Raw genomic sequence first — 10,854 nt, forward strand, 5'->3', positions numbered from 1 at the left:
AAAGAGAATATGAACGGAGGTACAGTAAACGGCTAGTAATGCTTACAGTGCACAGAAAGTAGTATGACCCCTGACCTCCGCTCCTCATTCGGTCAGACATCTGACTATACTTGGTTTTTTTTCCATCTGTCCACCCGCTTGTGGTGTTTGCGTATGGTAACACTGCGTCCCGGGCTTTGGATAGTTACACTATGTGTAAATTTTAGGGAAATAAAAGGATATCTGGGTGTACATTTGCAACTGAAAAGTGTTTTAATAATTTACTGTATGCGGATTACACCGTTAATATTCGAAATACGATATTATTATAATTCTTGAATGTAAGCTGAATGGAACTATCTAAAGCCCGGGACGCAGTGTTACCATACGCACACACCACAGGCGGGTGGACAGATGGAAAAAAAAAAAAAAAAAGAAAAAAAAAACAGAGTATAGTAGGGCATAATTCCAGGACAAGACCGTTTAAATATGGCGTCCTGCCTGTCATACGAAAAATTTCTTTTTTTTTTTTTTTTTTTTTTTTTAGTTAAGGAGGGGACTATGTAAATTATACTTCTATATGAGGGTTTTCGATGGTTAGGAATACATTTCTGGACCTACTTTTGGAGTTTGAGATGTCATTAACCCAGAAATCAAATGTATTGAACAGGGTAGGTTTTCTTAACAGTGTCATAAGAAAATTCAGAGAGCTATTCATGTTTTTATGAAGTTTATATATACACACACATATATATACATATCTAATATATATATATATATATATATATATATATATATATATATATATATATTTATATGTGTGTGTGTATTTCTCTCTCTCTCTCTCTCTCTCTCTCTCTCTCTCTCTCTCTCTCTATATATATATATATTATATATATATATAGATATATATATATATATATGTATGTATTATTCATATGATAGAATTTGACATGTTCTTTCTTTTCCAGTTTGTTGATGTTGACTGAAGAGAATATATGAGATAAAAAATTATTTCGGAACCCTTAACCTCAGATGCAGGTGATAGCTGTCCATTGATAGAAGGCATACAACTGTCAGCCATCACAAAAGAATTTGATGTGAAGAAATGAATTCTATGTCAACAATACAACGAAAGTCATAATACCACATCAGGAATTTACGGGCAAGAAAATATTAAATGTGCTGCTTCCATCAGACAGGATGAGGAAGTGTGCAAAAGGTTCAAAATTGTGGCTGAAACCCAATCTAAATCATTTGTATATCACCTTCCAAACTGCTATAAGTCATACACGATGAAAAAAACACTTGAATCCGTTGCTCATTCACGATCACTAGAAGCAATTAATCAGAAATCGCTGTATGAAGTAGCTGACCTCAACACTGAGGAATCTGAGACTATATTAAAGTCGCTTCGTAGTGGCACACCTGCTAGGAGTAAGGCCAGCAGTAAAGTTCACCCTGAATTTTTGTCATGTGTGGTGTGCGGTTGTGCTAGATCAAGATTTGAGGGGAAAAAAGTCCAAGAGAAATTTCGTATTTGTGAAAAGGATAGGGCAAAACTATTCTTGCTTGCAGGCAGCACAGCATTTCCAAGATAAAGTGTTTGTTAGGGTTTCGGATATGTCATCTGCAGATGCAGTTTTTGAAGCAGACTTATTTCTCACAAGCACTGCATTGAAAATGACACCATAAGATATAAACGTTCATTCATTCCACCTCCCTGTGCCGAGAAAATTCCTGTGTCAGTTCAAAAGCAATCTCTTTTATCAAAGGCATTTGACCTTCTTGAGAAAGGAAAGGGGTTTAATGTGAGTGACATCACAGTTTATATAGGTACGTTAAAGAAGGGGAGTCATATCACACTACAAAAGAGGGATGTGAACCAACTACTCATGAACCACTGTGATAATAAGATACAGTTTGCTGCAATGCTTCTGAGTTGGTGTATTCACCAGCTATTCGTCCTGGCGAGCTGGCAATCAAGATCAAGAACCAGAATATCCTTCATGATGCAGGCTACATATTGAGAGGGATTTTACAACAGGTTAACTTTGGTCTTGGGGATAAATTTTGTGATGCTGAGGAGCTGAAAAATCTTGGGAGGCTGCAACAATGCCAGATGGTTTGATGACATTCTTTTCAGTGTTATTTGGTATTCCAAAAACTAGCATGGATGATGTCCATCCAGTTGTAATACCTGATGATCAGGAAATGGAAATGGAAGGTAAAACTGATGCTAATGATGATTGTGATAGTTCTAACTTCACTGTCTATCTCAGATTCTCACTTACCATCTCCATAAAGGCATACAAAAGAATCCATTACAGGCGACGGTCGGTCAAAGTACATATGGTAAGACAAGAAGTCGGGCTATTATAACCACACTGAATCACATTGGTGCCCCACCAAGTTACAATGAAGTGGAAAGAGCCAGAAATCTCCTGGCATTGTATGCTGTGCATGCCTCAGAGGCTAATGGTACCCTTATTCCCAGCCCCTTTAGTGACAGTGGCTTTTGTATTGGAGCAATGGATAACAGTGATTAAGTTGAGTGTCACAATGTCTAAAGTCAATCTACCTCATTTCAACTTGAATTCCAGTGTGCAAAACTTGGTCGCAACTCCCAAAACTGCTGTTGTAGCTAAGGACATTGCACATGCACATAGGACTGTGGAAATTGCCAAAGAGACGGGTATGCCAGTTTCAGAGATTATGAAGTATGACCTCCTCCCCGTCTCTCCTTTGTTTGATGGCGACTTCACCACGAAAACGGGCAAATCCCAGCTTGTGGCTGAACTTGAGCAACACCTGACAACAGAACACTGCAATCGGTTCACCTGGCAGCCACCAATGAAGACCCAAGTTTTGCTGGATTTTATGTCTTAGATTCGCCAGTACAGGGATCTTACACATTTCACGAGTATTGGTGAAATTATTCATAATGTCATGACATCTCCAAAATATGCCTGCGACTCAGAGCCCATTCACATAATTTTTGACAGCTATAATGAATTTTCCATCGAGGAAGGTGGGCGTATCAGAAGAGGAGGTAAATCTGGGGCGGTTGATTTGATCAATATTAATGAGGAAAAGCCGATTCCTAAGAAACTAGACAATTTGTGCCTCTGGAAAGAATAAGGAGCAACTGCAAGAGTTGGTCAGTAAGATGGTGTCCCGAGACATACAACATGTGGTCATCAGTGGTATGGTAAGAGATGGTGGAGTGATTTTAGCTAAACTGGTAGAGAACAGTTGTGTTTGCGATATTCCAGAGCTGTCTAACTGGCAAGAAGAGGCTGACTGCCGCATCAACCCACACGTTGAATGGAGTGTCAGTAGAGGGTGTCGACGTGCTGTGATACTTTCAAAGGACACAGACAGTGTTGCTCTAATTCTGCGTTATGTGCATCACTTCATTGACAATGGCCTCCAAGAACTGTGGGTTCAGTTTGGGACTGGTGATAGAAGACGTATAGTCCTACTTCACATCATTTCCCAAAAACTTGGTAGGCCCCCATTCATGTCTTTCATTATTGAAGGCTCCTGTGCTCACTGGTGATGACTCCATGAGCCGAATTGGTACCAGACATGCAGCATTAGTGAGTGAGTAGTCCTACCCAACTACTGGCGAACTTTGCAGAGACTGATATAATATCTGATGAGGATCTGCATATGGCTGAAAGATTCTTAGTATGATCAAAGATCAAAGACTGCAGCATCAACTTTTGATGAGCTACATCATGAGATCTATATGTCACCAGCGTTTAAAGGACTGGAAATGCTGCCTCCAACATCAAGTGCTATTCATGGGCACTTACGCCGTGGGTTCTTTGTGTTACGGAATGCACTAACACTCATCTCAAGAACAACCAATGAGCGTGAACCAGAAAAGTTCGGGTGGGAAAGAGAAAGCGGCCATCACTTACCGATGAAATTTCTAAGGACACTTCCAGATGACAAGTGCACTAGCAAATGTGAAACAAAACGTTGCCGTTGCAAAGCTGCCAGTGTTTCCTGTGTAACATACAGCCACATAGACAGTAGTGACTGTAAAAACAGTGAGATATGTGCATCTGATGATGGCAACGATTTATAATGAGCTGCCTTTATCTAAGACAGATAATGATTGATTATACGTAGTTTGCTATTAATTAAAACAGATATCACAATTTTCTTTTCACCATGATATGTCACATAAACAATTTCATTTGGAGTTCAGTTAACCTTGTATTGTAATTTGTAAATAAGTGTGTGGATTTTATATTACTCATTGCATGAAGTGTTTCTTGTAGCACATATTGCTACAATGACAGAAAGACAGTGGGACTGTAAAAGCAATGAGGCATGTGCAGCTAATGATGGCAACTTTAATAATGAGCTGTCTTTATCCTAATACAGATACCGAATCGATTTTTCCTAATTTGCTAGTGGTTGAAACAAAAATAAGTTATAATGTTCTTTGCACCATGACATGTCACGTAAAAAAGTTTCATTTGGAGTTCAGTTAAACTTGTATTGTAATTTGTAAATAAGGGTGTGGATATTACATTATTCATTGCATGAAGTGTCTTCCTCACTCCAAATATAAGGCATGTCTATAGATTAATCTCATAGATACGTCTATCCATAAAAAACGTAGAAGTAGGTGAATTTCTCTTGTTACTGCTTCATTTGTAGTTGTTTATCAACATTGTTTTAAAAGTCTTCAAAATTCAGTGTAGATGTTACCCGTCCTTGACAAACCCCAAATATCTTTCAAACTGTCTTCGTAATTCCAAGAATAAAATCCATGTATTCTAGACAGATTTATGAAATTTACTGCACAAAACCAAGCGCCAAAGCCCAATGACCATACAGTGCAACAAAATAGATGAGAAAAAAATATGTATGTTTAAAAATTCCTCATACACTAATACACTTTTACACACAAATCACACCCTAAAAGGATCAATACTGACTGATACATGAAGACTTTTAGAATGGGTTAAGAAATTGCATTGGCCAGTAGTTACTGTCTTGGGTTTGTGGGTTAACGACACCGCAAACTCTAAAACTAAGGTCAGAGATGGATTCCTCACCATTGAAAATCCCAATGTAGAAGCAATATTTACTTCTGTAGACCATCAACTAAAAAAGTTATTTTATTTTAGTATAACCAACAGACGCCATATTTAAATGGGCTTGTACTGGAGTTATGTCCAACTAGCCAGATGTCTGACCGAATGAAGAATAAAAGTCAAGGGTCATACTGCTCACAGCAATAAAATTTAGGGCACAAATAAATGCATACTAGGTCTGTACATTAGGGCCAGGACTAATATCCCTTAAGGGTCAAGATCTAATGCTTTCATATAGTTAATGATGGAAATAAGCAGTGAAATATTTGTAAAATCAATTAAAAAAGTTGTGCATTTATTTTTTCGTCACAACATAAAAATTCAAGTTTGTATGGATATACTGTATATGCGCTTCAAGAGAGTAACACATTATCAAGGAAAAATAATTTTTGACCAAATCAAAAACTAACTTTATGACACAGCAAAAAAATAAAAAAAATTAAAATAAAGACATAAATACTTAAATAAATAAAGATTCAATTGAAATTTCCATTAAAATGGTATTAAGAAAGAAGTTACCATAATTTTAAAACGATAATACTATTCCAGTAATCAAAATTAAAGCCAGGGAAAATATTACTTTGTCGTTTTATAAGTGAGATGTGTGATTTTCACTTTTAGGACATTGAAGCAATTTCTCTTCTTCGTCTTCTTACTTTAGTTATAAAGCATTCATAGAGAAAATGAAAAGGTTTAGGAATACGTTCTTGATAGGTGTCCTTCTGAGCCTGATAAGAATGTCTTCTAAGACATGCCGTTGAAATGTAAATGTAAATGAAATGCGAGTTTTATTTTTATATATATATATATATATATATATATATATATATATATATATATATACCTTTAGGGTATTGGCATACATATAGTGACCGTGGCGGCTGGGATCCAGTAATCATTGACATCCTCGAAAGCGCCTCGGACAAACGTTATGTATTTTTTGGGAGACCCCAAGTACTTTCGCGTAGAGTCCCAAGTCACGGCCAACTGCTGGTTGTTGTAGAGGTCACGAACAAAGTCTGGGGCAGCCAGGTCAGTCAGGGCACCGACGAACATGTACATCGGGTTCATGGCTCCCAAGACGGCCGCGTTTGCAATCACATTGGCTGGCCTGATGAGCCTCTTGTTAAGACCTGTGCAGTAGGCGCTGGCGTCTCTGTGGATGTAAATAGGTGAAGAGTAGTGTTTTTTTTTTTTTTTTTTAATTGTTTGTTTGGCAACCGCTGATTGGCTGGTACCGGGAGCTAGGCAACTCCCAGCCAATCAGAGGCCGCCAAACAAACGTCTCGCAGGCATAGGGCTCACCCAAGAATCTACCTTAGGTGAACCAACTATAGTAACTTTCTGATCCTTTCATACATTTCCAGTGATCGTGTATCCATTTCAGCAGCTGCAAATTTGTCCCTAAAATTTTAAAGGAAAGCGTCAAAAATAATCCTTTTATAACGTCCTATGGTATGTTTTGCTGCGTGTGAATATAGAAGTACAGAGAACTGGACGGGCGTGAATCGATGGAATTAGAGGAACAAGCAGCGTTAATGACGACGTAGTGTCATAAATTAGAAAAAAAAACCCCACACACACACGCACGTTTGAAATGATAATAGCGTCAGGGTAGAAATAGCAAGTTCAGACACGTAGCAAGGTAAACTGTTATACTGAATTGGTATAAAGGCATAAACGGAATGAAGAGAGAGAAGAGAGAGAGAGAGAGAGAGAGAGAGAGAGAGAGAGAGAGAGAGGATAACCTAAGAAAGAAAAAATGGAGCATCTAAAAACCTACGACCAGTTTCTTCGTGTGGTGTCGTAGTGGATGACCTGGCCGTCGATGATTCTGGTGACGTAGGCCTTGACGTTAGGTGTGGCTGGGTTCTTCAGGCCTGTTAGACCTATTAGAAGTGTACATGGCTGAGTCTGAAAGGGAGAGAAGGGGATTGCTTTAATATATTCAACAGAACTTTAGTTCCCAACCTTGACGTTTGACCCCATTCCTCAAGGACTCCCATCGTACTGACAAGGTGATCTATTTCTTACAGGGTACAAAATACTCCTGGGGAATTTCGACCAAAATTCGATCTTAAATTTAACACCAAGGTTTTTAATTTTTTTTTCTTATTAACGGACAGTCTTCTCTTTTTCTCTATGTCTTTCCACTCTTTGAGAGGTTAGGCCAACACTCAGGAGCTGAACGCAATTTTTTTCTTTTTCTGGGGACCTGTCCCACCTAAGGTTATTAGAGTTTGCATTCACAAACTCAGTTAGAATCTGCAATTTATTATTTACTCCTCAAGAAATGAATTTCTGGCAGCAAGAGTAAACAATCTTCTCACTGTTACAAACAAATTTAATGCAAATTTGATTCACCAAAGAACGAGAAACACAAGAAACACAACCTCACATATCACAACAAAACACAACAAAAGACCACTGCACAAACACAAAAATCACAACAGCACAGGCACAACAACCCTAATCAAACAACACCAACCTAACAATCACAATAACAAACAAAAACAAACAAAACTCAACGAACTCCCAATGCCTTCAAAGACCGCTGCCGTCACTAATAAACCTCACCAGTTCTTACTTAAGACTCGCTTAAGACTGACTCAAAACCACTCAAAACACAGAACTCTAACAATCAACAGGACCAGCAGACAACCCAGAACCTACCAACAACCAATTCAGCCATTAACCATCCATACAGCAATTACATTCTCTCTCTCTCTCACACACACAGACGTAGTCAAATGGAACTTCATAACTCCTCCATATTTCCTCCCCTGTTACATTTGACAACGTCTCCTTTCACTCACAACACCCACACTAAATAGCCTTCCGCAACACCCACGGATGCTCAGATGCAGGTCCCCTGGATCTCGTTTGAGGGCCCTCACACACACTCAGTTACACCGCCATCAACTTCTCCCAGATCACTTCCAGTCAGACTACCATTATCATCTCCCTCACTACCATCCCCCCAAATCCCATTCACTATCTCATCTACCCCCTCTAACTCTTGTCCGAACATCTCTCGTAACTCTGCCACCAAATCACTTACCTCATTTACACTCCTGCCAAACTCCCGAAGAGACTCATTCATACTGCCAACTACATCTTTACTATCTGATTCCCTTCCTGGTGAAACTTCACTAAACCCTGATAATTCAAACCCACACACGCTATACGTATCATTCCTCCCCTCAAAGTCATCTGTATTACACTGTGTAGCTTTATCCACCATTTTTACCCTAACACTAACCCCTCTATCATGCAGCTCACGTTTCTCCCTTTCATTCCCTTTCCTTACCTTTTTCCGCTTCCTTCCATACTCAACCAACACTAACTGCCGATCTTCCAGACCCATTTGCTCACTGACAGTCGGCTTACATTTATTCACCCTCAACCACTCACTCATCGCATTCTCCCAAACATACTGTCGCATACTAGAGGACCCACCCAAATGAATCCCCTTTTCACCTAGTTTCCCGAATTCCCAGCCTGACTCATCCTCTTTCGCCTACACACACTCGCCACATGACCTTCCATTCCACATTCAACACATTTCGCACGCTGTTCTTTACAAATCCTAGCATAATGCCCGTTCTTCCCGCAGTTGCCGCAAACTATGTTCGTACGGGTACCCCGACATCCACTAGCTATATGCCCTACCTGTCCACACCTATAACATTTAATATCCTTATCTTTCTTACACTCACTCACCAAATGCTCTGTTTGCCCACACCCAAAGCACGCTCCTAATGCCCACCGACATTCATTCTTCCTGTGTCCTGGCTTACCGCATCTATAACACTGCTGCTGCTCTCGCTCACAACTAACTGACCCTACTCGTCCAACACTCGCACTCCTAACTCTTTTAGGGCTAACTACACTCACATTACTTGCCCTAACACTCCTATCTACCACTCGCTCTGCCATTCGCCTTGGCCCTTCCAAAACTGCCTCCCTATAGCTTTTAAACTCCGGTACAACCTCAGCTACTTCAGTCCTAACACTAACACTTCTACTCTCTTTCATACACCTATCTAACTCGTAATCCTCTACTATTTCTAAAATGTCGTTCCAGGTTAACCTTTCATTCGTCCATCGCATTTTCTCCTTACGTTTCAGATTTATAAACTCATATACACTCTCTGGTACAGTCGCCAACAACTTTCGCACTAACTCCTTACACTCATTTATCCCTTCGTCCCCAAACTTTTTCCTAGCTAATGTTTCTAACCTACAGACATACATCGACAACGACTCACCAACATTCATTCTTGCCTCCTCCTATATCTAACGCTACTCTTTATCCTCTTTGCCTGTTCTACAATCCTAGCTATTACACTCTCATACGGCACATTCCCTACACTCATAATTACCCTATACATATCCAACAAAAATCCCGTCAAAAAGTTACCTAACTCTCTTGTTATCCCCATACTTTGCCTCACAATACCTCTCATATTCCTCAAAAAAGTCCCTTATGTCCCTACTACCATATTCCTCGTATTGTGCACATCAGGGTACCTCTCTCATATGCACAGCCTTTCGTACTTCCCGCTCACTCTCACTCTCACTTTCACTACTTCCATTCTGACCCCTCTTTCCCTCTTCCGAATACAGCGAATCCACTTCCATACTCACGTCTATACCCGTAACTATGCTCTTCTTACCCTTCTTCTTTCTACCTACCTGTTTCCACTCACCGCTATCCAAATCACTATCAGCCCTTTCCCCAATGTATTCTGACCTAGTCTCATCCTGTCCATCACCCTTACTAACTTTCTTCCCCTTAGTCTTCTTCTTTTCCTCAGCCACTTTCTTATTCTTGTCCTCAGGTTTATCCTTACCCTGTGTCTTCCCATTCTTTCCCTTACCTATCACAACCAAATCACCTTCTTCACTCGTACACTCATCCACTCGCTCTTTCGCTTCCTTTACCACTCCTGGCCCGTCACAAGACCCAGTAGGCCTACCTCCTACAGCTCCCTCTCCCACGAATCCCTTCATCATTTCCTGCATCATCTCTTGCACTGCACTCATCATTACCCCGAATTTTTCGTCCATTTTCTCAACCATTCTCTCTTCCGCTCCTTTCACCTCTTCTTTCATTTCCACTTTCGCACTCCTTAGCATTCCTCTCATTTCCTCTAACTCACTCTTCAGCTCCTCACACTCTACCCTCAACCTCTCATTCTCCACTTCCAACCTTCCCTTAGCTTCCCTCGCCAACCATAACTCCTCCTTCAACCTCTCCATCTCCTTCAACCCTTCCATCCTCACTTATCCACCAATCACACAACTCAATACCCCAATTGCCCTGCAGCTGCCGTACCAACAGTCCCTGTTCGGGCGCCAAAAAATAATGTGGCGGAATCACAAGCTCAAAAAACAAGCTGCAGAATCCCCCCCACATATACCTAATCATTCCAGCTGCCCCAAAATCCACCCTCAATCACACTTTTTTCTTCATTACACAACAAAATTACAGCAGGACAATTGACAAAAAAAAAAAAAAAAAAAAAAAAAAAAAAAACACACACAAAACACATGTACTTACCAATCAATCCAGTCACTCCCAGCTATCCTGTGCTGTCCGCTGATCGAAGACACAACAACAACACCAACAACAACAACCAAGAACAACCACCAAGGACCACAACTACACAACAACAACCAAGGAACACAACCACAAAACAACTCAAAAACAACAACAACCCAAGAACACAACCACCAAACAACACAGCAA

General features: G+C 40.1%; 1 protein-coding gene and 1 long non-coding RNA gene across 2 annotated transcripts in view; one reads left to right on the top strand and one right to left on the bottom strand.

The window, feature by feature from the left end:
- Nucleotides 1-4,946, top strand: part of LOC135201813 (uncharacterized) — a 78,513-nt gene extending 73,567 nt beyond the window's left edge. Inside the window, exon 3 of the long non-coding RNA XR_010311611.1 lies at nt 951-4,946. This is a non-coding gene — a long non-coding RNA (uncharacterized LOC135201813). The remainder of the gene's footprint in view (nt 1-950) is intronic.
- A 1,002-nt stretch (nt 4,947-5,948) lies between these two features.
- LOC135201830 (high mobility group nucleosome-binding domain-containing protein 5-like) lies at nt 5,949-10,462 on the bottom strand. The gene is made up of 3 exons (XM_064231108.1): nt 7,619-10,462; nt 6,883-7,013; nt 5,949-6,255 (listed from the first exon to the last, which is right to left on the bottom strand). The coding sequence occupies exon 1, from the start codon at nt 10,380-10,382 to the stop codon at nt 9,624-9,626; it is 759 nt and encodes a 252-aa protein (XP_064087178.1). The 5' UTR covers nt 10,383-10,462; the 3' UTR covers nt 5,949-6,255; nt 6,883-7,013; nt 7,619-9,623.
- Between the last annotated feature and the right edge of the window lie 392 nt (nt 10,463-10,854).

The sequence above is a fragment of the Macrobrachium nipponense genome, chromosome 23 (genome assembly GCF_015104395.2).
Source record: "Macrobrachium nipponense isolate FS-2020 chromosome 23, ASM1510439v2, whole genome shotgun sequence".
Taxonomy (NCBI): Eukaryota; Metazoa; Arthropoda; class Malacostraca; order Decapoda; family Palaemonidae; genus Macrobrachium; species Macrobrachium nipponense.

Excerpts from the sequence above, each read along its gene's own strand:
- LOC135201830 (XM_064231108.1), bottom strand. The coding sequence starts at position 10,382 with ATGGAAGGGTTGAAGGAGATGGAGAGGTTGAAGGAGGAGTTATGGTTG.